The sequence below is a fragment of the Mchenga conophoros genome, linkage group LG4 (assembly GCF_057382185.1).
Source record: "Mchenga conophoros isolate Kocher_MC1m ecotype Shallow Benthic linkage group LG4, M_conophoros_male_GT1.1, whole genome shotgun sequence".
Taxonomy (NCBI): Eukaryota; Metazoa; Chordata; class Actinopteri; order Cichliformes; family Cichlidae; genus Mchenga; species Mchenga conophoros.
In genome coordinates this window covers 29,603,828-29,631,534 of record NC_140529.1, presented here as the reverse complement: position 1 = coordinate 29,631,534, position 27,707 = coordinate 29,603,828, and the positions used below count along the sequence as shown (strand labels likewise).

General features: G+C 38.8%; 3 protein-coding genes across 8 annotated transcripts in view; 1 reads left to right on the top strand and 2 right to left on the bottom strand.

The window, feature by feature from the left end:
- Nucleotides 1–6: 6 nt before the first annotated feature.
- On the bottom strand, nucleotides 7–8,787 carry LOC146576417 (dynein axonemal assembly factor 8). Of its 6 annotated transcripts, none has more exons than XM_085271669.1 (28): nucleotides 8,441–8,786; nucleotides 8,252–8,353; nucleotides 7,963–8,058; nucleotides 7,759–7,878; nucleotides 7,574–7,676; nucleotides 7,392–7,497; nucleotides 7,076–7,315; nucleotides 6,770–6,988; nucleotides 6,543–6,687; nucleotides 6,288–6,473; nucleotides 6,056–6,196; nucleotides 5,028–5,219; nucleotides 4,816–4,923; nucleotides 4,536–4,680; nucleotides 4,149–4,428; nucleotides 3,834–3,913; nucleotides 3,513–3,667; nucleotides 2,959–3,085; nucleotides 2,700–2,831; nucleotides 2,461–2,619; nucleotides 2,028–2,330; nucleotides 1,679–1,960; nucleotides 1,476–1,585; nucleotides 1,254–1,368; nucleotides 714–916; nucleotides 537–613; nucleotides 392–461; nucleotides 7–254 (listed from the first exon to the last, which is right to left on the bottom strand). In XM_085271669.1, exons 1-28 carry the CDS (start codon nucleotides 8,525–8,527, stop codon nucleotides 186–188), a joined length of 4,152 nt encoding a protein of 1,383 aa, XP_085127795.1. In that variant the 5' UTR covers nucleotides 8,528–8,786; the 3' UTR covers nucleotides 7–185. The 6 variants fall into 6 exon arrangements, with proteins under 6 accessions (XP_085127795.1, XP_085127794.1, XP_085127796.1 ...); XM_085271668.1 differs by having other exon boundaries at nucleotides 8–254; nucleotides 3,834–3,916; nucleotides 8,441–8,784; XM_085271670.1 differs by having other exon boundaries at nucleotides 8–254; nucleotides 1,476–1,570; nucleotides 3,834–3,916; nucleotides 8,441–8,783.
- A 2,689-nt stretch (nucleotides 8,788–11,476) lies between these two features.
- The window catches only part of mrtfbb (myocardin related transcription factor Bb), an 83,500-nt gene continuing 67,269 nt past the window's right edge, over nucleotides 11,477–27,707 (top strand). The window contains exon 1 of the mRNA XM_085271675.1: nucleotides 11,477–11,500. The gene's annotated coding sequence lies outside the window, so the exon portion shown is untranslated. The remainder of the gene's footprint in view (nucleotides 11,501–27,707) is intronic.
- On the bottom strand, nucleotides 11,917–14,374 carry igfals (insulin-like growth factor binding protein, acid labile subunit). The gene is made up of 2 exons (XM_085271681.1): nucleotides 14,293–14,374; nucleotides 11,917–14,155 (listed from the first exon to the last, which is right to left on the bottom strand). The coding sequence occupies exons 1-2, from the start codon at nucleotides 14,309–14,311 to the stop codon at nucleotides 12,414–12,416; spliced, it is 1,761 nt and encodes a 586-aa protein (XP_085127807.1). The 5' UTR covers nucleotides 14,312–14,374; the 3' UTR covers nucleotides 11,917–12,413.

Below are 27,707 nucleotides of genomic sequence, written 5' to 3'. Positions count from 1 at the left end.
ACTGACAGAAAAAGATTTTGCGCCTTAAAGAGGAAGTGGACTAGCAGAGGAGGCAAAATGCTGTTTTTGAATAAATATTTATTGAACAATATCTAAAAAGTAAAACAAGTGAAAGCTATAAATTTCTATGCACTTTTTGGAGCAACCTTTGGAAAATATGCTTATACGTGCACACATTTGAATGTTTATGGCACAGTGACATCACAGCTCTCAGAAGACAAGGTATCAAATAGGTAGCATATCAGCAGCATAGCCTGGAAAACAATATAAAATGAACAAACTTCAAATGTATATTAACACATTGTTAGGGTTATTAAGCTGCTGAGGATGTGGTTTATTTAAATATATTAAGAATAAAAAAGAATCAAAAGTTGATATTTTTCAGGTGTACCTCTTTTTCATTTTCTGGGAAGACAATGCTTTTCCCTACTTGCTCCAGGTCTGGCCTTTCCTTGTAAATCCTGTTGCAATAATGCAGAATTTAAAAAAATAAATAAACAAAGTCTACGTTTATCAAGTTTGTTTTTCCTCCATACCTTTTAAGAATCAGGCCAAACTCAGTTGCGATATTTTCTCTTCGGAGAGCCACGATGAGACAAGGAGTTGAGTTGATCTTTTGAGAGCATAAGAAAACAGCCAAAGTCAGCATCTGACTGCACTGTCTGCATGAATTTATGGTCCAAATAAACCTGTATCAAGGTCCCATTCCTCACCTTCTCCCTTATGCTTGACGCTTTAAGTGTCTCTGATATATGTTTTTGCTGCTCATCATCTAGGATGCTCATCCTTCCTGCCATTAGATGGCAGTCTGATCCCAGCACCTGCTCCACTATCTCCAGTTGGGAAGGCACTTGGCTGCCTGGTGTAGCGTTCAAGGGTATCAGCAGACAGGTTGTTTGCCTGTGCTTCAGGGACCCTAGTACCAACAAACAAGCAAAACAGAACATTTGTTTGCATACAGCTTACAAAGGTTACCTGGAACTGAGTCATATTTCAACATCCTTTCCAAGAGAACCTCTGCCAAAAAGATAAATCATTTAAAGGGACATATTTGCTTAAAAATAACTAGTGAACCCTGCAATGTTCACTGTTGTCAATTAAACTGAGTCATATTTAATAATGGGGAGATGTGGATTCATTAATATGAGTACATGGCTAATGCGTTATGATTAAAAGGCATAGGTGCTCATAGCTCTGTTTTGTCAGCAACAATACCGTATAATTAAATAAAATATTAAAGAAAACACCAGAACCTCCATTTGGTCGTGACTCAGAGGAGACTGAAAGACTTTCCTGAGCTGCTTGAGTCAGTGTGCAGCTCCGCTGACGCTCTACGGAGGCTAATGGGTCTGAACATAAGCTGAGTATCTGGGGAAAACAAATCATCTGTTTTTTAGCCAAAATTACAACCCTTGTATTCAACATAGGATGGCTTTGAAGTCTGGTTACCCATGTCCCGTGTTTAACAAGCATACCTGCTCCTGTCTCATTGTGTTGGTCTCAGTACAGCAGAGCCCCTCAGGAAAAAACCTCCTTACATCCATAATTGCTTGCTGATACGATCCTGATCCTGTAACGTTGGTTACTGACATTTTAAACATAATACTTACATGGTAATCCTGTTCTCGTGTACGAGTATACAGGGTAGTGATCACAGAAGCTTATAAGTAGGTCGTACCATGACAGGTCATCCACATTGAAGAGTCCTCTTGGCTCAGCATGTCCAGCAGCCTCTTCACAGCATTTTCTCCCTGAAGGCAGAGAGCCAGCGAGGGGCCAGAGCACAGGTTGTGCCCACTTTCTGCACGCAGCAGTGAAGTAGCACCACTTTTGTCATGGGTCACTACCTGTATGCCCACCAACGTGAGGCCACTCTGCTGAAGTTTGCTGACTATTTTAGTGAGACTGTGATTCCAAGCTCGTGGTTTCAACAGGCACACGGTGAGCAGCATCTGTGGGTCTGAACAGAAAGTTAGCAGCTCTGATGTATCACTGAGAGCACCTTTCATAGAGAACAACAAACTTACCGGGAATCATTTCATGCTCGAAGAAAAAAAGGGAGGCTTGTCTGAGGGCCACTTCAGGTGTGGGAGACATGAGGACACTCAGGCTTTGAGGACAGTCATGCGGTAGGAGCTTCCTCAACGAAGAAAAATCAGCAAATCCTCTCAAAGCACACACTAGAGCTGGAGAAGACATCAGCGTTTCCATGCTGGTGTAGCAGAGCGGATCTCCCACCTCATACGGGCTCAGCTCCTGGGCTTGAAGTCGAGTCAGCACAGGAAGCCACTTCAGGCTGAGGAGCCTAAATCTAGCATGTTGTTCATCACCTATAACATTAAAAAAAAGTATTGCAATCAATTAGAAACAATAAAGGTAATTAAAAGAATTGTGATGAGGCCAAAAAAAATCACTCAGAATGAGGTTTGTTTAGCTAGTTGTGCTCTCAGATACTTCTACCTTCTTCTATCAGCACTCTGTTTAGGAGGCTGAGGCCTTGGGTCAAGTCCTTCCCACACAGAGTCAAAACTACTACCTGCTCCATGTCAGGTCTGAATGAACACCTGTGATGAGACAGGATCACACTGGAGGGATTTGGCACTGCCCACATGCAACTAACTACAAAGAAAACATATATAAGTAGAGAGTTACAGCACGGGATCGTCTTCTCGTATCTGTACTGACCATAAACTGCTTACCAAAGTTTTGGAATAAGTTCTTGTTGATCGGTACAGTGTGGAAACACAAGCTTGGCTCTGATGTGTGAACACCATCCTTTCCTGAGTGAATGTAACCCAGAAGCTTTTGAGCTTTGAATTCTTTCATTAGCACTGAAACATATGACAGTTGGACGAGATTATGTTGACAGCAAAGACTTCCAGCATTATAAGACACACATTTTGACATTTCACGTTACAGAGATGAATTATGTTATAGGGTTGAGACAGATTTTGAGACCTGATGGTAGACCGACACTGTGACGCGATGCATTTTCTTTTCTCAGCAGTAACACGAGACAGTGAGAGGGCAGCTCTAGCTCTTTTTGATCTGGAGTGGAAGCAGGTGGACTGCAGAACACAGATGCCTACCAACAAATTATATATTATTATATGTTTTACTGATTAACTTGTACCTATGAGTAAAAATAAAGTCATATTATATTTCTCTTCTATTATTATTGTTAGCATTTTTATTATTATTATTAACCCTTATTTAACCACGAAAAAGAATAACTCAAAGGACAGCAGTACAATAATAATGACTAATTATTCAGGTTATTCAAGCAAAACATTTGAAACCTGAACTGCCTTAAATTCATTTGATTCCAGCAGGAAAGAGCTGCATTTGAATGCTCTTTTTCCAAATTCAGTATGAACCTTTGAGACAGATAGAAGGAATAATTCTTGAGACCTAAGACAATCACTTTCAAAACCTTTTTTGCTTAGATTTGATTGATTAGAGCTTCTCTCTCTAAGACTCTGTGTACTGAGCGAGTGTCTTGGTTCTTCTACCTGGAAGCTGCTGAAGCCCAGGAGGGAGGCCCCGTGGCTATGAACCTGCAGTCTCTGCAGCCCTCTAAGACTGAAGCCTCTGCGTTCACATACAGCCAGCACTTGGCCATAGCAGCATGGAGGAACAACAGGTGACACCAAGAGGAGGAAATCAGCTACACAAATTAGGGAGAGAAAGAAGAGGAGCTCCACTCAAGTAGAATGTTTTTATCCTTGATACAAACAAGGACTTTGACTCAGGATGATAAAAGTTAAAAATGAAAGGTAAGCACTGACAAATTTTCCCTACTGTGACAGTTTGGACTTGCTGAATTATCATACCTTTAGTTGTGGCACACAGGAAAGAAGATGATCTGCTTGGATTGGACAGGATGGCTCCAGCTCTGTCATCTGAAGGCACACTTCTAAAAAGAAAATGTTAGGTAGCTGATTCTAAAAACATCACACTGTAACACTTTAAAATAAGCTCCAGTCATCCCCACAGGATTACACCAACACCCATCAGTTAATGGCATCAATTAAATGTAATAAATACCCTGGAATTTGTCCAGGGTGGTGGAAAATGTGCAATAATCAGTTATTTGATAAAAAAAAAAACAACTTCATGGACATAGTTCAAGAACATTTTCCACACACCTGTTGTGATCCTGTGCACTTCCTCCCTGCAGTCTTCCTGAAAACCACAGGCACAGCTCACTGTGGACCTGACTGGCCAGTTGGGGTGAATAGATGAATGGTGGTTCTTGATCTCTGCAGTGTAGACCATCGCTGGAAGTGGTTTCTGCCTTTTTGGGCCGCAGAGAATCTAAGGAGCTAGTTATGTCCTTCAACAAGGAGTGGGCATAAGGACCTCGGACTGCTAGAGTAACAACGGGATGACAGGGCTCATGGTCTCTCAGACTACCCGCTGTTCTACCTGAATGAGAGGAGACGTTTTCAAAGGCTTTTTTTAATCAGTAAAAAAACAAGCATCCAGGCCAAGTGGAGTAACTTTAAGCACAGATGGTATTAGTTATGTCCTACCAAAGCGCTCACTCAGAAGCTCCTGTGGTGGATAAAGCAGCCGGAGACCACACACATCGAGTCCTGAGTCTAGGACCAGCTGGAGGGTGTAGTGTGTTAGAAGAGGATGTTGAAAGAAGCCACTGCACCCCAGAACAACTGACACCTACAACAAAGTCGAGTAAAAATAAATTTAGTCCCTGCTGTTCCTCTGACTCTGTGCTTCCTGCAATCAAAAGAAAGCCGTTAAAGAAAGCACAATTACTCCTGCAGATAGCACTTTTAAAGACACCCCGCTCACCTCTGTGTGCACCTCCTGTGTGGTCTCTTTCCCCTTAAAAGCACGATCCCGAGTTTCCACTGTCTGCCAGTAAAAACCTGGACTTAGACCAAATGTCCTCTCTATGACCTAAAAAACAAAAAACAAAAAACAAAATACAGTGAGCAGGAAGGAAAAACATCTGAGTGCTCTGATGTTGGGAGTCTTAAAGCAACCTTCCTGCAGCAACCCACCGTTTGGTTGGAGGTGGCAGAGATAAAACAATTTAAACAAGATGAAGGGAGGTGGATGGGAGAGGTGCAGGGTCGCTGGTCCAACAGGTTTTTAAGGTGAGGCAGCCAGCTGGTAATTGCAGTGAGTGAGGTCTCAGAGAGGAACCTGCAGACATTATTATAGAAAGGTGCATAGACGTCTGTGTCCCGTTTCTAGAAAACAAATATGAGATCTGCGTCACTGTCAAATTCATGAGACAAAGGCTGCATTCACACTGCATGCCTTAGCACTCAAATCTGAGCCACGGTTTACATCCCTTTGTTTGTTTGCCCATTCAGTAACAAAGCTTTCACATACTGTTTCTGATGCAGTGGCTATTACTTCTGTATTAGGTGTCAGGATGCTGTTAAAGGAAGGAGAATCTTGACTCTGACAGTAAAATTCCTTCCAAAAAAATAGCTAAAAATTTTTTTAATGTGAAAAGATAATCACAACGAGTTTATATCCAAAACATCAGACCACTTTGTTGAAGCGATAGCCTGTGCAGCTGAACTAGAGCCAGGCCATACTTTCATGTCATGCCAAGTACCATGTCACTTTATCCTTTATTTAAGCAGGCAAAGCATTAAAAAAAACTTCTACAAGCATTTTACAATGCCAATCTGGGAAAGGGTAGAGCCTCTTGAGGAACTAAGTTAGCTTCAAAGAAGTCTCAAAAGCAGTAAGAGTCGCTGGTAAAATTTTGCATCCTGGTGGTGAAAGTTTTAGCTAAAAGTTGCAGGGGGGTAATTACAAAAAAGGAACTGTGTCTGCCAGCACATCTCCACTCAACTCTCAGGTCAGGTTAGAGACCGGTGACATGAATTCTGATTTTACTGTTCAGTCTGAACTCATGATGTACCTACAATCTTTGCAAACTATATACAGACCTGTGTCTGATTTAGGCCACAGACTGAATTGGCTCAAATCAGAATTTAAAAGATCAGTTTTGTGCAGTTTAAATGTTTTTTTGTGTGTGTAATTTCTTCCTCTTTTGTTTTGCATGTACCCTTGCTGGATAACAGTGACGAGCCACAATTAAAACATGCAAAGCCAGTCCATCTTCTGTCCACAGCTGGTGAAGTCCTGCAACCCAGAATGGGACCTTTGCACTGATCTTGTCTTCACTGCTACGTGGCTCTGAACCGACCTGACAAAACATGAACACAGAGGGGAAAGAACTCAAAAAAACAAACTACAGTATGGCTAACATAAGAAGATAGAAGCCACTGTCCACTAACCAGAGACAGAAACCATGCCACTAAAGTGTTATAGATGTGCAATTTGGTTGCAGCTGGATATTTTCTCTTCCCATGTCCTCTGTCTTCTATCACACCAGGACTGCAGAGGTTGACTTTCAGCAGCAAGGAGCCCTTACTTTCAATACCTGCTGGTAGTGTGCTGATTGGCTCTTGATGAGATGCTTCCTGAAAAATGGGAAGTAGTAAGTGTAGGGAAATGCACTGTGCATTTACTCTGAATTAAGTGACACTTACAAACTCATAGAGAACATCAGTCATTTCGGCAGCTGGCTGCTTCCCGGACACAGATTTGGTTGGACAATGTTTTTCCAGCTGCCTAAGAGTTTCCTGGGCTTGTTCATGGTGAGACGCCTTCTTAACCCGTCGTCTCAGTTGGTCCCTAATAGTTCGTCATCATCGCGGTTAACATATTTGTTTATAAGAGTTAATACAAATAAAGGCAAACAAAACAAACTCCATACCTCTGCTGTTTTGGTTCTTTAACTAAACTTCCTAAAACAGTTTGTGGGCTTTCCACTTCAGGTTCGGATTGTTTATCTACCCACAGATGTTCTGACTTAACATCTGTGCTTGCTTCCACGCCGAGCTCTGGATGACGCATACGTTTATCAGGATATTTATTCTCATTTCTATTCATCTCCCTTACTTTTTTAAGCAACATACTCTTTCCAGTCTCTTCCCTGCAAGCACAGCAATGACAACATGAGCATGAAGAAAACAAGCACAACTGAAGTGTGACCAACGTTCCTGACGCAGGATGTATTTACCTGCCTCCCATATGCAATCCACGGTGCACTTTTAAATTGTTTTTCTTTGCAGGTGATGTTTTCTGGTGAGTGTTGTTGTGTTTGGCTGACGTCTCTGATGGAAGACTTGGGGATGTTCTTGCTGGTTTTACTGAGGGATCAGGGCAACGCAGGTCAATATAAACAGTGGAACATTCCCGGTGGCTTAACTGCAAATCTATTCCGCACTTTTCCACTGATCTGCTCGACATTCTATTTTCTCTGCAAGAAAAAGGTCGATTATTATAATAATATTATCTTTAAAGGCTCACGGATCCTGGGCAGTGATATGACTTACTTGTCGGAGTCTGGACTCACAGGTTCTAACACAGACGCAGTCTGATTCTTACAGAAAGCAGCTAATTTCTCCATTATATTCTCCTGCAACTTGTCTGTGCCACCACCTGCAAAACAAAGATTCAGTTCATAAACCTGTCATCGATCACTACAGCCTCAGTGAATCGTTTCATAATGACTTACCTTGATGCGTTTTCAGGGGTGCCACTGTTACATGGGGTTGCAAAGACAGCTTGTTCTCTTTTAGATTTTTAAGGGCATCATCCAAGTCCCACTGGTCAAGGCTCTGAATGTAAGTTTTTAGAGAATATTTACTTGCATTGTTTATAACTGCTTTCATATGATGTTTTTCTACTCTTCAAACTTACAGCAAGTGAGAGAACAGGGCAACCATCATAGGATTTCACATTTTCCAGGTCTGGTTTTAAAGAGGCCTTCAGCTTGACTCCTTTATTCAACACCTCAGAATTATCCTCACCAGCACCCGCCTTTAATGATAACAAGAAAACAAAGTACATTTAAAATGCTGTGGCTTTATGGTGCTGTGCTCTAACCAGACCAGTATATCCCACCTCAGCATCATCCACACAGGCTAATGTACTGCTTTCTACAGTTTCACTAACATCCATCGTTTTGCAAATCTCTTCAGATAATGGTTTTGGGAGCTCCTGATTGAGGGAAACGAGACAAATAAAAATAATAAAAATAAGAAATAACAATGATCATTCAGAATCAGAATCACAGAAACAGAGGGAAATTGAGTATTTATTATTATCATTCATGTCATCATAATCAGTCATTCGTTTGCTTGGGTTTCATGATTTTTCTATCATTAAGAATAAAAAAAAAAAATTCACTGACCTCAAATTCAGCATCTACTGAAAAACTGTTGAAGTCCTCAGGAAGCTTCAGGGAAAGAGCAGCTGGTCTTTCATATATGGCGATGATTTCGTCTTTCTCTGGCTATACAACGTTAAAACGGCATTAATTGTGTAAATAAATAGTTATTAGCGGACGTTAGCAAGATTTAAGTTTAAAAACACAACTTACAGGTGAAAGGTCAAAGTCCATGGTAGGAATATTTGGTTTAACTTTCTCCAAAATTGAATTCCAACACGAAGAACGGTTAAAATCCATTTATAACAATGTATAAAAAGAAACTAATTTAAAGTAAGAACGTTTTTTGTGTTGTTGGTGTGTCTTTGAGCTGAATGTGTAATTGCTAGTCCCTGGGTACTTCTTGGTTACCATTGGAAACGAGAAGCTTCACAACAGTGTTGCCTTCAAATGCTGCCAGTAATTCCCATACTGAAACGCGAAAGTTTCGCGAAAATGTGAAAGCAAACAAGTACTAAATTGGCATAGTGTTCCAAAGTTGCGTTGTGTGTGTGTTAGGGCAGGTAAGCTCACCAGGATGTAACTTTTCTAAATATAGGGAAATGTTCTTTTTATGCTGGCTAACACTCTTTTATGACCTTTTAAACAGGAATTTTCCTAGTTTGCTAGCTACCGTGCTAAAATTGCTTAAAGTTATAGTTTTCATACAGCTGAATAAACGTCAAACAGAAAACCGATTAAACAGAAGTCTGAGATGATCGAATATTTACGCCAGTGTCCTGTTATATTTTAGACAGAAAGGAGCAGACGGCTGAGTTTATTTAACTCCACCGAGACATCTGATGACGCAAAACTGAAGGCTAGACCGTCCAATTTCACAGCCGCTCACTTCCGGCCTACCGGGACTTCGGAGGACCCGGCCCACGTAGACCGCGAAGGCCGGGTCCTCAGGTGGATGCAGGCCAGGGGCGGAGCGTGAGGGTGGCTTACTGGGCTTAAGCCCGGGTTGTTTTGTCAGAAGCCCGGGGTCTTTTGGAGTGCAATTTTTTCATAGTTAGATGCCTGGCTGACAACTGTATAAAACAAAAAGTACACACAATATTCGAAGCACATAGTGCACACTGAGGGAATTTACGACTGTGCGTGAATCCCCCCTGATATTGGTATGATCCGAGCTCAGGCACTAAGCGACTGAGCGAGAGGGCGGGGCAGCTGCTGCCTGTGTGCGCTGTTGGAGAAACGGAGCTAGCCATACTAAGGAGAGCTTAAGTTTGACCAGGTACCAAAGCAAATCATTCCTACCGTACAAATAATGTAAATATGACGGTGAACCACGAAAGATTGATATCAAACTGATCACTTGACCAATATTACGTTACTTGCTCTTCAAGTGAATCAACAAATGGCGAAATGAAAAGCAGAACAAATGCTATTTTTTTAGAGTCTTAGCTTACGTGTGTTTATTTCATATTTTCAGTTCTTACCCTCCCCGACTAAATCGGTTTCAGTTATGTACTGAAATATAAGAATGGACATTAGAGGCTTCTTTCTTTCTTCTTCTTTCTTCTAAAAAAAAAAAAAAAAAAAAAAAAAAAAAAAAAAGGGGGCAGGGATAGCTCAGTAGGTAGAGTGGTTGCCCCATGATCGGAAGGTCGGGGGTTCGATTCCCCTTAACAGCTACCCTGAGGTACCCCTGAGCAAGGTACCGTCCCTACACACTGCTCCCGGGGCGCCCAATGGCTGCCCACTGCTTCACTAAGTGAATGGGTTAAATGCAGAGAGCAATTTCCCCACGGGGCTCAATAAAGTACACACTTTCTTCTTCTTCTTTCAAAGAAAAAACTCAGGTAAATGTTATTTTATATATTATGCTTACTATGTTGTTCAGTATATTTCTATGCAAAACAAGAGGAATTTCAATACACAGCAGTATATTCACAGTTTAAACCAGATATTTACATACACTTTATGGAAAACACAAGAACATTTTTTTACTGTACAACATCAATTTAGAGTAAACTTGTTTTGTTTTGGATAAATATTGAAATATCTTTTGAATTAGTTAAATGTCAGAATAAAGAGAGACAGAGCTGTCTATTTTTTATCACTTTCATCAAATTTAGGAGTACATATACACTAAGTTTATTGTTAATTAATAAGAAAACTCCAGACGATTCCATTCTGAGCTGAAGAAGCTTCTGATAGGTTAGCAGAGTCCATGTGAGTAAATTGGTGGCACACCTGTGGATGCATATAAGGCAAAACACAGCCTGTTTCTTTGAAATGGGAAAATCAACCAAAGATGTCAACCAAAACACCAGGAAAAGAACTGTGGAGCTCCATAAGTGTGGCTCAATTTTGAATACAATTTGGTGCCATTTGCAATTAAGAAATACAGACAGTTTATCTCTTTACTCTTAAAATTAACAAATGTTTTTTATATTTATCAATCTAAAAAAATAAACATTTAGTCTGATTTGATGTTACAATTAAAAAAGTGTTTTTATCTGAAGAGTGTGTAAATATCTGGTTTCAACTGTATATTTGATGATTGTCAGCACAAAGAGGGAGAGAGAGGAGCAGAGAGGGAGATGGAGGAGAATGAGGACAGAACAGAGATGGAACAAGAGCAGGTGAGACACACATGTTAGTCAAATGGTTGTTTACCAAAAGTATCACCGTATCATAGGTCCTCATGTATCTTGTACCTAGTGTTTCTTTTTAGGTTTGTTATTTTTCAAATTCTATATTAAGTTATGCAGGCTTGTTTGCACAACAAGGCTAAATAATTACATAAACTTTTCTCAGTCTAAATAGTGGACTTTGGTAGAATTAAAAAATAAGTGTAGTGCAGGTCTATGATGATTTTTAGTGCTACTATCATCTAGTTCTGATTCTGGTTCTGTCTTGGTTAAGTCCTCAGTAGTCCTGATTTTGAACTGTTGTAGTCCTGTTTTAATTCCAGATCAGTTCTTGGTCTGGTTGAATTGGGGTTTAGTCCTCGTGTCTTGATACAGGCCCGACTTTGTTCTGCCTTGCTGCTTAACTAAAAAACTAGTTTATGGTGTCCTGCATATGTGATATATTTTTTTCCTATATGAAGTCATTCTTTTTTGAACAAAACTCAAAACAGAGCCTATTAATCTTTCAGTCTTTCAGTCATTTCTAAAATAATAATCCCACATGCATACTACCCTTTAGGGCTAAGCCCCAGGTGTTTCAAATGTCTGGCTCCGCCTCTGATGCAGGCTATGAATTTGGACACCCCTACAGGTGCTGTGCATAGCCATACTATACCTACTATTTCAAGGCCTTCATACGATTTTACAGGATTGCTTGATGTTTTTTCTAATTTTAACTAACCAATACTCAGACATTTTTGATGCATTTGTTCCAAATTACAGATCCTGTTTCATTTTTGTGGTAAGCCAGGCCAGTGAAAATGCCAGGATTTAATCTGTGAAATGTTTTGAGTTATTCATGTTCAAACATTTCTTCAAATTTCAAAGGCCCATGATGATGATGATGATGATGATAATTATTAATATTATTATTTTACTTTGCTTGAAATTACTGCAATTAAAGTACTGTCAGGCCTTATCATAATCTTAATACGTTCTGTGCTAAAGTTAAGTTATCTGTGTTACAGATCATTTTATAACTATTTTAGCAAAAGTCAATGAACCACATTTGCACATTTGAAATGTTTTATTAAATATCTCAGGCAAACTCATATCCATATGAAGCACTTCAGCAAAGGTATTACAAATTGAGCTCTTCACATTCCATCATGCTCTCTAATACTAACATAAATTGATGTGTCACAAAGCATTGTGAAGTTGCTGCATCACATTTTGTTTTTCCTAGTGTTGACAATCTGCCAACTGTCATCACATTCAACCACAACCACATATTTAACATATCTAATGAAGCAAAAGGAATATTGGTTTTCATGGGATTTCCTTTGAAGAGAATCCAGATATGTTTAGAAACAAATAGCATTTTCTGTAAAAGCATGAGATGGCAGGAGCTTATCTGTTAATAGCTATATAAGAACATGAAACACATTTCAGTATTGCAGTTTTGATGTTCAAATCAAACTTAAGTAATTTACAATGTTGAAATGCTAATGCTGATAGCAGAATTTTAACCAACCAGCTCCATAAAACTGTCTTTGTAGTGCAGCTTAGCAGTTTTGGAAGTGTTCACCGTCCACATCCCGTAAGTCCTGACCTGCTAGGCGAGGTGGGCTGGTGCATGTGATGTTGTTGTATATGGTGATTGTCGTATCAGGCTCTTCACCTTCTGCGTGGGTCTCCACTAGCCGAGGAATCACCTGTGACTTCCTCAACGCGTAGTTTCTAAGTGGGAGGTTGCTGCAGTCACATTTCCACCTGTTTCCAGACAGTAATAGTTTTTCTATATTATCAGAGAAGTCTGGGGCCAAGCTTGTTAAGGCATTATCTCTCAAGTCTAGGTAGCGCAGCCTTGGAAGAATCTGCCTTGTGCCATTTTGCAAAAACTGTCTACACTCATTGTTGGACAACAGCAAGTACTCCAAATTCTTGAGGCCAGAGAATGTATGGGTGGTGAGAGCACCCAGCTTGTTGGAACTCAGATCAAGTCCCGATAAGCCTACCATATCCACAAAACTCTGGTGTTCCACAACAGAAATATTGTTGCGTTGCAGAAATAGCCTCCTTAAACCAGACAGTCCTCTGAAAGCTTGAGTTGTTATCTTAGTTAAGCAGCCTCTGTCCAGATGTAGGCTGTGAAGCCTTGGCAGACCTTTGAACATTTGGTCTGGAAGAGTGCGGAAGCAGCTTCCAGAAAGGTTAATGACAGCCACATGAGAGAGGCCTGTGAAAGCCCCCACGTGTGCTTCCTGCACTTGATTGTGTTCTAGTTCTAGGACCTCTAAATGGCCAAGATCTTCGAAGATCCTATCCCCCAGATTTCTAATCCTGTTGTAACTCAGTCTTAGTTCTTCTAGGTACTGCAGATCACGGAAAGTTCTAGGCCTAATTCCAGTGATAGAGTTGTGAGAAAGGCGAAGTACATGGAGATTGTGCAGGCCAAGGAAGGTGTCATCATGTAGAGAAGTCACTTTATTGTTTGTCAGATCCAGCCATCTAAGTGACTTCATGCCTGCAAAAGCTCTGGGGACCACTGTTAAAATCTGATTCTGTCCCAGGTAAAGCTTTTGCAGTTTAGTTAGTTTAAGAAACACGTTGGCTTTGATCACCTTCAGGTAATTTCCTGTCAAATCTAACTCTTTGAGCTCACCAAGGTTTTGAAAGAGCTGTGGCTGCAAGTAAGCAAGTCTGTTTCCTGCGAGTATCAGCTCTCGCAGACCTTGCAGGTCATGGAAAGCTGTCTCAGGTAAGACCGTTAATGAGTTCCAACCTAGGTTAAGAAGCCACATTTGTGAGAGTCCTGCAAACAGTCTTTCCTCAATGCGACTGAGTTGGTTGTTATGCAGACTAAGTGAAGCAAGGTTGGGTGTATTCTGGAAGACTGTACCTGGTAATACCCGGAGGCGATTCCGCTCAAGGTGCATATGTGCTAGTGACCCAAGGCCCTTGAAAGCCTGAGGGTCAATAGTCGTCAGCTGGCCATTCTGAAGATTTAAAAAGTCCAGGTTGGTCAAATCCCGAAAAGCTGCGGCTGGGAGCGTTGTAAACCGGTTGCCATCCAGCCAGAGAGAATAAGTGGATGGTGGCATGTCAGTTGGTACTTGTGTGAAGTTGTGAAAACTGCAGTACATGTTGAGCTCCGAGATGAAATCATCGTATTGACAGGTGCACACCTTAGAGCAGGGAATGGGATCTTCAGCCACCTTCTCTGTAGCTGCTGTGTCTGACTGTGGAAACACCAGTGATGTTCCCAATATCCAGACTACCATCAGAGCAGTGATTTGCATACTAGCTGTGGAGAGAATATTAACATGTAAATATAAAAATGTAATACATAAATTCATTATAGAATGCAAAATATGGTTAAGAAATAAGAAATAAACATTAAATTATAAAATTGTTAATAGTTAAAGGCCAGAAAAGATTTACCTTGAGTTTCAGAGGTCATGATTTAAGGCAGACAACCTGTGTAATAGTGAATGACTGATCCTTGTGCAACTGTATGTTGAATGAAAAGTCCACCAAGCCCCCAAGCTTCTTTTTTTTTTTTTGGTCAGGTCTACTTTTTCTGCACCATTAACCCATTCATTTCCGTCAGAGTTGTTAGTAAGTACATTTATTCATGTACTTTTTCTTAGAATTTTCAGTTGGGCTTTCTAAACCTTTCTTCCCAGCATCAATACTGATCATTTCAGTGTCATAATAATAGCATAATAATAACAAAGTCTGCAAAATGAGAATATTTTAGACTTTCCATTCCTCTCTGCGGTTTTTGCTGTGCTGAAATTTCTCTTTTTATGTATCTCATTTCTTTGTAAGCTTTCTAAAATATTGTCAGCCCAGGTGGCTGGCAGAGTCATGCCACTGAGTGCATTTACTGTAGATTTTAACTGAGATACAGTGTTAAAGAGATAAGATTACACAGTGCACTGAGCCATTGACTGAATTTATGACGTTTTTCAGTTTTTTTTTGTTTTTTTTTCCTGCTTATAGGTAACCCATTATCAAAGGAACATTTGTCTAAGGATAAACTGACTGAACATATATTTCACTTCCAAACTTAAACTTGGAAGCATACATCATATGCATATTAAATATGCAATAACATTTTGTCATCTGTTATTGAACAATACTTTTGGAACAAAGCTGTTATATTTGAAAAAAATTAAGATGTATGTGTTTTGACAAAAGCTGCATGTGACATAGAAACTGACAGCAGTGCCAGAAATGCTTCATTCACAAAGTTCATAATGTAGGATGGGGTCAGTTCCAGAGGTCAATTTCCTTATCAATGGCTGTAATGACTAACTTTGTGTTTGCTCTTTTTCCTCATATCTGAGATCTTTAGAGAACCATGCTAAAGCTCTGAAGGCCAAGCAAATCTAGATAGTACTGTGTGCTTACTCATTCATTTGATTTAATTTAATTGGGTGATTTTCCAACACTGAATTTTTAACAATATGAAGACACATTATATTACATATATAGTGACTATTTGCTAAATATTGTCCACTGCTGCATTCCACAAATAGGCAAAATATTATCTGTTAAGAAGTGTACGTGATGTGCAGCACAGCCTTCTTCAGTTGTTGATAATTACATCTGGCAGATTTATATGTTAATATCAGTGATAGTTATGTTTATTCCAGCATTCATCTAAATCAGATGGAGCTTGGTGTGTGTATTGTAGTCTTATTTTATATTTGATCTAAAATACACATTTTTAAATGATCTTTAATAGACATTTGTATTGATTAATACATGTGGCACAAAGTTAGAGTTTACACATCGTTTTTTAGGTATATAATAATACTTTTATGTCCCACGCTGAAAAGAAATGCACTCCATATTTCTCATATGAAAGGATCATGTGTCCTGACTGAAACCTTTGTCATGCCTGCAACTCTGATAAAGGCTGCAGAGTGTACAGAGATAAACAGCATTAAAACGTTCTCTTGCCAGTAGAGAGCACTGCTGGTTTGCTGTTTTAATCTTGGTCAAACAGCACTGTCTTCATCTGTGGAAGCCTTTCCTATACTAACCAAAATGGTTAATGCTTAATAGAGTATGAGCAGCAGCGATAAGCAGATCTATGGATTTTGCTGTGTCTTTCTAGGCTTCACTAGATCAACCGTGGAAAGCAGCTTTCTCGTTCTGAAGTCAATTTCTTTCTTTTTTTTCTTTTAAATGACATGAAAAGAAAAAAAAACTTGGAGAATGGCTGCTGCAGCGAGCTGTTCTTTGATTTTTGCATCGCTGACAAACACCTCTGATTGGCTCCTTCTGTGGCATACACAGAGGTTTCCAGCTTGGTCGGTTGCTATGAGCTCACTTGGTGGAGGAGAGGCATCTTAATAGTGAGCGGGAAAGCCTGTCGCTGTGGTTGTAGTATTTTGACTGGGCTTTGTCTTGTTTAAGGAAGAATAATTTTCTCAAATAACTCTATATACATTTTTTTAATTGTTTAGCAGCAGATAAATTGGCTAGAAAGCAAGAAGTCAATCTAAATTAAGCAGCTGGATGCTGATCCGAGTTAAAACTAATATTAATTCTGCTACTCTGCCAATAATTGAGATTGCCAGTTAGAGAGATAAAGTATTAGAACACATACACTGTAGCTAATGAACACACAGGCTTATCCTGCTGCAGCTATGTTAGGCCTGTTTAACTTAGACTTTTGTCATTATCTGGATACAGAAATCATACAAGTTTAAACTGAACTGGGTTTTCAGGGATTTTTATTAGGTTTAACTGTTTTGGAAATATATACTATTCTACATTGCCTGTCCATCTATCTGTCTATTGTACATCATTAACAGTAAAACACATATATCTAGTCACTCTCATCCCATCCAATGACCTACACTTTTTCAACATCACAGTAAAAAACAATTAAACATGCCTATTTAGCAAGTGAAGATGAAAATTTGTTGCTGTGCTTGTTAAAGTGATTATGACTCAGACTTTAGTACTTTGTTTTTTCTCTGTGTTTTTTTGTTTAATTGGCTGGTATTCAATTCACAGTCCAAGCTGATTCACCTTTGAAACCACACAACTTATCTTGTTGTCTTTTCAAACATAAAACGCTATGTGACAAGCCAACACTAAAAAGACTGTGTGCGGTATTAACTGCTTCATTTTAGAAAAGCAATGACAGACAAAAACCACCAGAATTCTAAAACGAGTCTAAGAGAAGTACATAAAAACCAGCTGAATGTAGTAACTTCGGTGAAGAAATAGCTCTATCAAAAGAAGAAGAAAAAAACAAGCTGTAAAACCAAAGATTACTCCTCCTGTGCTGCTGTAGTGGGCCTCAGGACATGAATAATGTTGGACCCTCCTGCTGCTCTCATCTGTTACACATAACACAGTGGAAAACAGCCAAAAGGAGCACTTTCATTTCTGTGCTCTGTTGCTGTAACAGGGAAATAACTTTTTACTACTAAAGAAAGGTTAAATAACTGATCTCTTTTCTTATTCTTATAATCTGCTATTAGGGAAGTGGAGAGACTTTAGTGACCCAAATTGTTTGATTTGTCTCTGATTAAAGTTGGAGCGACACATAACGATAAACATATATAAGAGCTTCATATGGAGTGACAGTCAACACTGCCATCCTCTGGTCGATTGTTGCACTCCTCCCTTTACATTTTAAAAACAAATTAATAAAAGAGAAACGTGTTTTATCTGAGTTTAAATCATTGTTCAGTTGCCTTTGGTTCAGTACTGCTCTGAAAGCGCTGCCACCTCACCCTTTGACAGTAAAAAGACCCTCAACACCCCTGCAGTGGCTATTAATAACACCCAGGGCTCACAGTCAACTTGCTGCTTTCAAGGAGGAAAGAGAATTCAATGACTCAGTGTCCACATCTGGAATCTGCTGGAACTGGCCATTTTTTGGTAATTGACTGTGATGATGTGACCAAATCATGCAGCTGAGGACCCAGATTAGATTTCTATTGTTCTATTGTTCTATTTCTATTGCTGCCATAGCCAATCGAATGCCTATCTATGCTTTTTTACATGCCGCATGTTACAAAAATATACTTTGTTCCCATATATTTAGTTTAAGATAACACACTCTGACATATATAAAATTGTATTTTTGCACCAACAAGGTGATTTCTAAAGAGCTATTTGCTGAAAAGTATCAGACCTAAATGAATGTGTACAGCAGATGAACAGTATCTGAAGATTATGTCCATAGAAATAGAAATGATCAAGCAAGAAACCAGACACATGACGTGAGAGATGAATCACAGGCTTTAGCTGATCCATCTAATGTCAAGGGTGGCTGTCAAGAAGCCATCCTTAAGGAAGGGAAATGAAACAAAAGTTTATGTATACCAGATTAGACGAGGCTTAGACTGAAAAGCAGGGGTAAGAGGTCTGATAGAGTCATGAATCCAAATGAGGTTTTTTGGTTAGAACTGTTGTCAATATGTACAAGATGCGACAAGTATATTTTATCTAACATTATAATGAATGCCTTGCAGTAAACCTTGGCTAGCAGACCTCGAGTACTTAAAGATTTATTGCTGCAAAAGCTTTTATTTAAATGCTTTTTATTTTTATTTAAATGCTTTTTTTTGTTGCTTTTTTTACACCTGATGCCCTTCTATTTCTATTTATTAAAGAAAGAAAATGTTTTGCAGTGATAGACAAGAATCCTGACAAGGTGAAAAAATAGTTTGGCTACTTCAGGGTTAAATTGATTTATAGTAAACTGCTATCACACATGTCAATTTATATATCATCAAAGAAAAAGCTCTGAATTGAAATGAAACTCCATTGAAACGCTCTCATTTTTTTCCCCTCACTGTCATCCTGCCCATTTAGCTATGCTCAGGGGATCCAGGATGAAACTGAAACAGCTAGACAATGTCAGTTGAAGAAGACAGGTGAAAGAGACACAACCAAACACTAATGTCTGTGTGAATTAGGCAACTGGGAAGAGACCTGGATCTCATTGAGAGGAGGGAAGAAAAGCAGCTCCTGAATCCCTGTAGAAATGCAGATAATCTGAAGCTTCATTTAGGTCTCTCATTCATTTTTTCTTCATTTATACCTTTTTTTTATCTTCACATGAGTAAATGCAACTTCATGTGACCAGCGTAACCCAAAAATGGAAATATAAAGGTATATTAGCTATTTTATATATTACTAATAAAGCTACATATCAAACATTATAAGGACTTTGTAATAACCTCCCTTTCAAATGCATTGGTGAATGCTGTTTGAAGGGTATGGATTTGATTTGCAGTGGGTTCACTTGTATTGTGGTCCAATTTTGGAGGCCTGTGGGCCAGACGCAGGTGGAGCAACATTAATAGTGACATATCATTGATCTCCTTTGTCTAATGTTAGTTGTCGGCTTGTCTGCAATTTCGGCATGCTTCCTAAAAGTTGGCTTTGAAAAGTTGCCGCAGACCCGATCTTGATTGTGTTTTTTTCCTACATGCTATTATTAATGGAGAGTGTCTTCTGGTAGTTCATGTTCATTTTTTTGAGGAGACATTTCCCTAAAAAATGCCAAAACTTTACCTTTACTCAGCAACTTTAGCAGCGTGTTTGTGCATGTCACATCAGTTCTCCAATTGACAGTGAAATTGGCGCCTTTCAAAGCTTTCTGCCAGAATCAAACAATTTCCTGTACTGCATCCTTGAAAAGAATTCTACATTCTTATCTTCATACTTCTTAACAACAAAAACTCTTTGCACTGTCTCTCTCGTTCAAGTCCTCATCGCTATTGTGACATTTACTATATCTTTGGACCTGTCACACTACAGTAAGAAACCTTCACGCGTGGCAGTTTCCTTCTTTCAGTTGGTCCTGCAAACTTTCCTGACATGCCTTTTATTTAATCTTCAACAACAATGTTGAGATGCTTCAGTGGTCGTCTTACAGTTTATAAACAATATATATTCCTGAAGTGGTAAAACACGTAAGATGCTTTTCTATCTACTCCTGTCTTTGTACGTAGGTCAAGTCAAAAATGTGTGTCAGGGCAAGACAATAGAACTGGTTTTGTGTTAGCAGTCTGTAGCCCGCAGCTCCTGCTCTACATTTAAGGCAGTAGAGTGTATAAATGTGGATAGAAGTGTAGGTCAATAATAAAAAAAATAACACTGTGCCTATGGGACAATGGAAATATTTTAATAGTTCCTTTTCTTAGACAGCTTATAGCACATAGATATCACTTTGGCTTTATCATACAGCCATGAGAGGGCTTTAAAGGGTAAAAGGCAAGATTCTACATTGTTTGCCAATCCATTGCAGAGCTAAAACAAAGAGAGGGGCAACCAGTTCACACTCACAACAGTGGACAACACCAATCACCAGTTAAACTAACCCCATTAACTGCATACTTTGGGACTGCAGGAAGAGTCTGGAGTACCCAGAGAGAAGCCATGCAGGCACAGTGAAGGCTCCAACAACCCAGTGCATTTGAACAGAAGACCTTCTTGTTGTGATACAGCTGTGCAGCATGCTAATCATTTCAGAGTGAATATACTCACTCTTAGTATGCCCTTCATATAAGGAAACGTAGTATGTCTTTATACTATTAACAAGCCCATAGACCATCCTTGAGGTCTTTCTTGAAACAAAGCAACCAAAACGGCCCATTGATTTGAACTTTTTTTCAGGCCCCAAAATAGTGGCACCTCATCAAATAAAGAGGTTAATTCCAAAACAATCCATTACTACTTTATTTAAAACTTTAATAACTGGGCCTCAGCAGTTGAATTGCCTAATGTCTGGATAAAGAGATGTTATTCTGGGATTACTGGGAAAAACTAAGAGCATCTCAAAGCAGTTTAGATTGGTAAAAACTCGCAACATGCGCTTCTTTTTCTTCAGATTTACTTTACAGTCAGAATTCCTTACAGACAGTGGATAAATGAATTATTAACTAGTCCAACAGTAGTTTCACTGCAGAAGAGCTCGTTTTTGCTGACAACATGGGTTCTGTTTCTGCCTTTTGAATTCTGCCAACTGCTATGCTCCTCTGGAGAAATATAAAGCTGCTTTTTCCCGTCTTGTTTTATTGGGGCTGTAATTTTCTAGCTTTGTTTCTCTCCTGAAAGAGAATTGTTACTGTAATGGGCTGCTGTCACTTATTGTTAATGAGCAGTGTAGGGACGCGGTTTTTCTCCTTCTTATTTCATATGCATGCAGTGAAATATCTTTGTTTTGTTTTCTTTAACTCTTAGAGCGAACTGTAGGGAATTAAAATATAAATTATCATCAAAATAAATTCCCTTTCTAAGTGTGTGGATCAATAGAAGTTGGCTGATATGTTATTTTGTTTGTTTGTTTTTTAATTTTGCTCTAAGGATGGCCTGCTACATTTCAAAATAAAGTCAAGAATTTTATAGTGCTGGGTCTATTATGTGACTTTGCTGCTTAACCATCACAGAGGACTTTTGTGAGGCTGCCAAAGCAAAGGTGAGAAACCTTTCATGGAACGGGTGTGAAAGAAAGAAATGAGATAAAGAGGTGAAGCCTGTCTCCGAGCACAAAAGGACCTAAAAATTATATGCCATGTCTGCAACCCGAATGAACTGCCACCAGTAAATGGAAAAAAGATCAGCTGACACAGAAATGAAGGAAATTAAATTAATACATCATATGACATTTTTAAGTCCATACTATTAAGCTGCAGAGGACTTTGCAGAAATGGGGTACATATCATTGCTAGCTTTGTCAGTGTGTTAAAGTGACGGCAGTATATCAGTTTAGACATAAATGACAAGGGTGGCTTTTGCATTACTGTAACTACCTGCTTCATTTAGGCATTCATTTACATTGTCATTAGATTGAACAGTACATGAAATGGCATTTAATTAATGAGGTTAGATATTTGAGAGGTATGATATTTTGTGAGCAACTCATAAAGACACACAAGATGTCTTTGCAGGTGACAGAAAAGCTTTGTAAGTAGATATATGTTAATGGGCCGCGTGCAATTCAGAATTGAGTTGTGTTGAAGGTAGTATGTCAAATTATTGGAAAGTTTGAATTTTAGTACAAGTGGAAAAGTAAACCATGAAATAAAACACAATAGCATGTAGCCTTGACTGATTTTACAGAATTCGTGATGGCGTGTACTCCACCTCTTGCTCAGTGTTAGCTAAAAAAAAAAGGTTCCAACCCCTCTACAACCCTCGTTGGAATAATGGTTAAGAAAATGGATCGATGAATGCCTTGATTGAGCTTGCAGAATAATTTGGGAGCCGGTTTAATTTTCTTGTGAACCAAAGGGTTCCCAAGCATTCATTTTCAAAGTCACTGATATTATTAAGCTGCAGAGGACTTTGAAATTCATCAGCTTGCTCTCAGTTGTCACTCCCCTCTCTGTGCCATTTCTTGATTAACTAAGCACTCCGCAGAGGATCAGACACATTTTCAAGTGCTCTAAGTTTATGTACATTTACATTTACTCTCATTTTACATAATTGCTAGATTCATAATTTGCAATTTATTATTAAGTATGCAATTAGGGTAGATTGCTTCCAAAGGACTTCATTTTGTTTTTTGTTTTTTAAGTGTCATGGGTACATTCAAGGAGAGATTTCAGAAATAAAATGGTTTCTGTAGATGCTTAAAAATTGCTGTGCTTACAGCTGAAGTACAAGAGGGTATTGTTAGACATGGCTGAACAGAAATAGAGGGACTTTTAAAGTCCAAGCTTCTTTTTGTGTCTCTTTTACCTTTACAGCAATGACTTGGCCCATTTAAAGTGCACCCAAACTGAGGAACAACTCAAGCTCAGAAGTAACAAACTATAAAAAAAATTATATGTTCTTTATATTGTAAGGTAGACCCTACAATAAAAGGAATCTGTCTGTAAAAGGATTCCAAAAGGACCTGGAGTGGTTTGGCAGTTCCTGGGTCCAAGGATAAGCAAGGTTTGAAGGACAGGTGGGGAAACAAACGATCAAATATAAATCTTAAAGCTGTAATATTTTTAAACTTACTTTCCTTAGAATTTCATATGTGACTTGGGACCAACACGCAAACAACACAGGAGGTCCAGGTGTACTTATCTCACAGTCACACGTATGCTTTTCTTTGGATTGACTGAAATCTCTTAGTAGATGACAAGCAAGAACATTCACTAAAATACTGGAGTAAAGAAAAAGCAATCTGGTCTTTGAGGATTAAAGAACTAAAATGGTTCATGTAAGTCTTGTAAGTCTCTGTAGGACAAACGAAGAAGGCTGATAGAAAACTGTATTTAAATCTTCATGAAAGCACAACACAAGTATGCATTTATAATACAGTTAATTCCATATTTAGTGAAATCTTAACTTTTAGGTAAATTAATGAATTTACAATTATTACGTTCACACTGATATCATTATGTTATCTTACTTTTATGCACAAAAAACATAAACAGCAGCACTCACCGTTATGATTGAATCAAATCTTCAGTGTGCAGGAATACAACACCCAAAATTTGGTAGAGGAGCTGAAATAAAGCAACTTTCATTAGTAAGGTAAAACACTATGAACCCAAGTTATCACAAACTCCAAAGGTTTTGCATTGCTTCTCTGAGGTAATCAGAGTATCTCAACTGTGCCTATCCCCAAAATAACACAATGACCTTTCTTTTGACTTGAGCTAGAGGAAAGACTTCCCTGTGTCTCTGTCTGCTGTCTAGGCATCTCTCAGAGGAGCTCCACATTCCTAATCTCTGTGTACCTCCCTTCAGAAAGTCTCAGATTGTGCTGTTTCATTTGCTCCACAACAATCTAGGCTAAGTTGCTTTGCAATTGGAAATTTCTTCCTCGTTTAACGTCTAGCTTGGCTGCAGCACAGCTGAATGTGTTGTGATCTTTTCTGGCCTTTCTCAATTAACATAGCTGCCTTTTCATTAGAAATGCTGCATGACTTCTTTGCATTAAGGAATTGTCATGAGAACAATACTCCAGTAAACATCTACTGGTATTGTAATGCTCTTTAAACTGAACCTATAAATACTTAACTATAGTGTAGCATATTTCAAAATGCCTCAGCCCTCCAGGTACATCAAACCAAAGAACACCTTCACTGTATTGCTGTTGCTTAAAAAACACCAATTGTATTCATTTAAATGCCACAAGTGCATTTTTCCTGTAAATACAGAAATCGCCCACATTTCCTCACTTTATGACTCATAAAAGGTAGTTATCAGCTGTTTTTTTTAATAAGCAGCAGCTCATATTGAATGCATCTGCAGCAGAATATGCAGCCTGTTCACTTTGTCATGTCAGCGACTATGAAATCTCGACAGCTTGTCATCTGAAGCTTCTCACTGGGCTCCTATTTTTATTGCAGTCACAAGGGAAAAAAACTGGCACAGTTCCTCTCTGTTTACTGTGCGCATAAAAGATATGTATGACTGTATGTATGTCCTCATGCATGTAATTGTTATGGGAACCGATTCTGCAGTCAGAAGTCAAATCAACTGAGTAATTGAATAAGACATGTTAAACTTCCCTTTAGTCCAGCAATGCACATTTCATGAACCCCAAGAATTGTATCACTACTGGTGTGGAAGCAGAGAGGGCTTACACAATCCATTCATTGTATAATTGCATTCTTATAATTGCGTCTTTTGTCTGCTACTGAAGCCACACAGAGCACCTGAGTAAGTCTGTTTCAAACCATCAGTCAACTGTTCTATTAGCCTGTTGTTGGTGAACTTGATGATAAGGTTGAAAATTATCACATGAGAAGAGGGTCTTAGTCAAGATTCTGCGAATATGCTAGTGTGACCTTAGATACTAACAGTTACTAATCAGATAGTCTAAAAGTACTTATTCTGAACGTTGCCTGCTGATGTCACTATCCTGAACAGTAATATCGGATAAGCTTTTTTGATGCATTCATTGAGTCGCCACTGACTTTTTTTAGGATACTGGTTAGGTTGTTGTCACGTGCTACACAAAGCTGAAGTTGCACGCATGCATTTGGCCTCATAGTTGTTTTGAGTTAACCCTCAGTAGATATGTAAAAAAAAACATGTGGATGTTAATCTAACCCTAAACAGGTTTTCATTATTTTGGTGATGGATGCTATAAAGTCAAAATGCTGCATGGTCAACATATAGTTTGGGCCATGAGTCTGTTCTTTCCTTTCCTATTAAAAGTGGTAAAAATCTATTTTTTATTACATTGCTGGTGATTTTTGATTAGAAAATCAGATAACAAATATGAAGTGAAACTAATTCAAATAAATATCATTTTATTGGGGAAAAAACAACATTTTCCTAATGTTAATGTGCTAAGGCCCCTCCTCTACAACACACTGGATACTTGTATTGCCAGCATTATGTTAAAGTGGATTTATAAAGGTTTCACTATACTGTGTGTTTAATGCACAGCTAACTTTTTTTATGCAGGATTATTTTCTTTATGAATTTATTTTTAGTCATTTTATATTCCACTAATACTTTTCTAAAATGTTTTGAGGAAGATCTGTTGAAGCTGTTGAAGCAAAGATTTGTTTTTCAGTGAATGTCTTATAGAGTAGTTAGCCTGCACAGCTGTATTTTAAATTACACAATCAAAGCAAAAAAGAAATCGATATGAACACCAGGGCTTTGGTGATGCTGATGACTTCTCTGAGGACATAGCCCAAAAGATGAAGTTCTGATAGCTGAGTAGTTTTTGTAAAGGACTGAAACATTGTTACCACTCATGTTGAAAATATGCACTCTACTCTGTGTGATTATAGCTAGAAGCTGGTGTACTGTTACTGTTATGAGTAATGATTGATAAAAATGATGGGAATTATTGAGTGAATTATTTTGGTTTCTCAGTTAGAGAATGCCAAAAAATGACTTTAAAATTAAGCAGATATTTAAGAAAAGACCTCTAAAATAAATTGAACTTAATGACATTTGAGTTGTATGTGAGATAATAAGCATTTTGTTTTTCACACCCACTTTTTTCGGTGAAGAAAGCTGAACATTTCTTTTATCTGCATACCACAAGAAAGATAAACCATACGCATCTATTTGTATTTCTGCTTGAGGTTTTATTCAACTCTGTCGCTGCCCAATTTTAATTCTTCCCAACATGTTTTTTTTTTTAAAGTAGATATTCTTCCCAACATGTGGGTTTGTGTAAGCAGAACTATAAAACTATGTTATAGTGGTTGACTTGTAGATGATTCTCTGAGTTAAAACCTTTGGCATACTTAATTTTTTACTCCAATGCATTTGCCTGTTTGCAAGTTCGAACTGAAACGTACTTTTCTCCCCTGTGGATGGACTGTTGTTGCATTATTTCATGTTTGAAAAAGCATGCAGTTTTTTTTCTTTTTATGTCATTGCTGAAGTTTTTTCTCACCATAGCTGTGCCCTTTTATCTGACTGAATTAGGTTATTGTGCTGATTTAATTTCCAGAGGGAATCACATTGGTGGAAGGAAACATGATTTGCTAATTAACAAATGTCTCCTGGCATTTTCAAGTAAATGACAGAGCTCCCAGAGGCTTGTTAACACTCAAGTTTTGATAGAAATGCAAACTGTAAACAGTAACTTGTGCAGGATGGATTGAATTAAGTGAAAAGAAGAGTGAACAGCAAAAGGATTTACTTTGTGGACTAAAATGCTGGGGCACTTATAATCCAGGAGGGGCCACCTTCTCCTCCTTGAGTTGCTCTGCGTTGTAAACCCAGGTTTAGAGCTCTCCTGCTATTGAGTCAGCAGAACGTTGGTGACTTTTACACAATGTATGCCTCCACACTTTACAACCCCAACTCTGGTCAAGCTGCTGTGGTTCCTAAACACTTCCACTTTGCAATAATACCATTTACAGTTGATCATCAAATATATGACAGTGGGACTGGAAGTCAAAGATTAAGAGGTGTAAGTGTGTACAGGGAGTGCAGAATTATTAGGCAAGTTGTATTTTTGAGGAATAATTTTATTATTGAACAACAACCATGTTCTCAATGAACCCAAAAAACTCATTAATATCAAAGCTGAATGTTTTTGGAAGTAGTTTTTAGTTTGTTTTTAGTTTTAGCTATTTTAGGGGGATATCTGTGTGTGCAGGTGACTATTACTGTGCATAATTATTAGGCAACTTAACAAAAAACAAATACATACCCATTTCAATTATTTATTTTTACCAGTGAAACCAATATAACATCTCCACATTCACAAATATACATTTCTGACATTCAAAAACAAAACAAAAACAAATCAGCGACCAATATAGCCACCTTTCTTTGCAAGGACACTCAAAAGCCTGCCATCCATGGATTCTGTCAGTGTTTTGATCTGTTCACCATCAACATTGCGTGCAGCAGCAACCACAGCCTCCCAGACACTGTTCAGAGAGGTGTACTGTTTTCCCTCCTTGTAAACCTCACATTTGATGATGGACCACAGGTTCTCAATGGGGTTCAGATCAGGTGAACAAGGAGGCCATGTCATTAGTTTTTCTCCTTTTATACCCTTTCTTGCCAGCCACGCTGTGGAGTACTTGGACGCGTGTGATGGAGCATTGTCCTGCATGGAAATTGTGTTTTTCTTGAAGGATGCAGACTTCTTCCTGTACCGCTGCTTGAAGAAGGTGTCTTCCAGAAACTGGCAGTAGGACTGGGAGTTGAGCTTGACTCCATCCTCAACCCGATAAGGCCCCACAAGCTCATCTTTGATGATACCAGCCCAAACCAGTACTCCACCTCCACCTCCACTGGCGTCTGAGTCGGACTGGAGCTCTCTGCCCTTTACCAATCCAGCCACGGGCCCATCCATCTGGCCCATCAAGACTCACTCTCATTTCATCAGTCCATAAAACCTTAGAAAAACCAGTCTTGAGATATTTCTTGGCCCAGTC

Coding starts and splice junctions, on each gene's coding strand:
- LOC146576417 (XM_085271668.1), bottom strand. CDS start 8,527: ATGGATTTTAACCGTTCTTCGTGTTGGAATTCAATTTTGGAGAAAGTT. Junction 8,059..8,251: donor CAGTAGATGCTGAATTTGAG/GTCAGTGAATTT, acceptor TCCCTCAATCAG/GAGCTCCCAAAACCATTATC. Junction 5,220..6,055: donor GTCACTGTTATCCAGCAAGG/GTACATGCAAAA, acceptor TTTGTTTTCTAG/AAACGGGACACAGACGTCTA.